The sequence below is a fragment of the Trichosurus vulpecula genome, chromosome 5 (assembly GCF_011100635.1).
Source record: "Trichosurus vulpecula isolate mTriVul1 chromosome 5, mTriVul1.pri, whole genome shotgun sequence".
NCBI lineage: Eukaryota > Metazoa > Chordata > Mammalia > Diprotodontia > Phalangeridae > Trichosurus > Trichosurus vulpecula.
The window spans coordinates 102341813-102344023 of record NC_050577.1 but is presented as its reverse complement, the minus strand read 5'-3'; the positions used below and the strand labels follow the sequence as shown (position 1 = coordinate 102344023).

At 40.5% G+C, this 2211-nt stretch overlaps 1 protein-coding gene across 1 annotated transcript; it reads left to right on the top strand.

Annotated features, from left to right (window-relative positions):
* Nucleotides 1–318: 318 nt before the first annotated feature.
* LOC118851439 (olfactory receptor 13-like) lies at nt 319–1251 on the top strand. The gene has a single exon (XM_036760892.1). The coding sequence runs from the start codon at nt 319–321 to the stop codon at nt 1249–1251; it is 933 nt and encodes a 310-aa protein (XP_036616787.1).
* Nucleotides 1252–2211: the final 960 nt, after the last annotated feature.

Sequence of the window (2211 nt, the reverse complement as noted above, 5' to 3'; positions counted from 1 at the left end):
GCAAGTCATTTAAACTCCCAGTGTCCCCTCCCCTACTCCCTGCAATGCTTAAAGGCTATCAATCGCAGAGAAGGTATTAATCTTCATTAAAGGAAGAGGATGGGAAAGTTCCTCACTGGGAATTCTATATTTGTATGAAAAGGAACTAAGAGAATAATAATGTTATTGTAATCAAAATAAGATCTCTAAAAGCAAATTAAAGTCAAAGTAAGGACAATGGAAGGGTTTCATACCCATGCATTTATTTTAAGCACAATGGATAACAACTCTTGGTGAAACACTTTGATTAAATGATCTCTTTGTCTCTGTCACAGCACTATGATGAACAATCACACACTGGTCAAAGAATTCATCCTCGTGGGATTTCCTGTTGGCCCTGATATCAGAATGTTTCTCCTTGGGCTCTTCTCTCTGCTATATGCCTTCACTCTAGTGGGGAATGGAGTAATCTTAAGACTCATTTGTCTGCAGACCCGACTCCACACCCCCATGTACTTCTTCCTCTCACACTTGGCCCTTGTGGACATTTCTTATGCCTGTAACACTGTGCCCCAGATGCTAGCAAACCTAATGGACCCAGTCAAGCCCATCTCATATGCAGGGTGCCTAACTCAGACTTTTCTCTTTTTAGCCTTTGCCCTCACAGAATGTCTTCTCTTGGTAGTGATGTCTTATGATCGTTATGTGGCAATCTGTCACCCCCTCAGATACTCTGTCATCATGAGATGGAGGGTATGTATAACTTTATCATTGATCTCCTGGGCAGTTGGATTCCTTCTGGCCTCAGCTGATCTAATTTTATTACTGCCTTTGCCTTTCTGTGGTCCCCAGAAAATCAACCACTTTTTCTGCGAAATCTTAGCTATTCTCAAACTTGTCTGTGCTGACACCTATGTTCTTGAGACCTTGGTCTTAGTTGCAGCTACTTCCCTGTTGGTTGGACCCCTTTCTTCAATTGTGATCTCCTACACGAGAATCATCTGGGCAGTCCTGCATATCCAGTCAAGAGAGGGAAGACAGAAAGCCTTTTCCACCTGCTCTTCCCATCTCTGTGTAGTAGGACTCTTCTATGGCACTGCCATCATTATGTACATTGGCCCCAAGCATGGGAACTCGAAGGGGCAGAAGAACTACCTCCTCCTATTCCATAGCCTATTTAACCCTATGCTGAACCTCCTTATTTATAGTCTGAGGAACAATGAAGTAAAGGATGCCCTGAAGAGAGTGCTAGGGAAAGGAAGACCATCCTAGAAAAGATTGAATAGGTTATAAGCTTGTAGTAGGATTCAGCAAATATGACCATATGCTCTTAAAAGTTGTAACAGTCATCTGAAACCACATTTCATTTTGCTTGATTGAAAAAAAGTAAAATCTATTTCCTCCTCTTTAACATCATAAATATGGACTAGATGTCCTCTGAGGTCCCTTCCAGCTCCAACTCTATGATCCTATAAATCTTCAAATGCATGAAATTATTGTTTATGTTTGACTAGTCAGTGAAATTTTTAAGGTATCAAGAGGCAAAGGAAAAAATGAAATACTTCTGCTTAGATGTATGTAATCCATATTCAAGTATATTCTACTTTGGGCAAAATTTTTTGAATTTGGGTGTATTAAATAATTAATTCATAATCTTTTAAACACTGACCTGGGAAAGAATTCCTGGGTATACTCTATTTCCTTTTGTTTTTCTTATTGTTCAGTCATTTCAGTTGTTTCTGACTCTTTATGATCCCATTTTGGCTTTTCCTGGCAAAGGCACCATGGCAGTTTGACACTTCCTTATCCAGCTCATTTTACAAATGAGGAAACTGAGGAAAACAGGGCTATATGACTTGCTCAAGATCACAGAGATACTAAGTTTCTGAGGCTAGATTTGAACTTGTCTTCCTGATTCCAGGCCTGGAACTTTATCTATGGCATCACCTAACTACCTCTCCTTGACTCCCTACCCTGACAACAAATCCCAGGATCACAACTACTGTGCCACAAGGACATTGAGGAAATTATACATAATAAAACAAGGGACTGACAGAAAGAGAGAGGGGGAGAGAGAGAGAGAGAGAGAGAGAGAGAGAGAGAGAGACAGAGAGACAGAGACAGAGAGACAGAGAGAGACAGACACAGAGAGACAGACACAGACAGAGACAGAGAGAGAGAAACAGTATTGAATAAGTACCACCATAGATATTATGAGAAATTTTCAGCTAA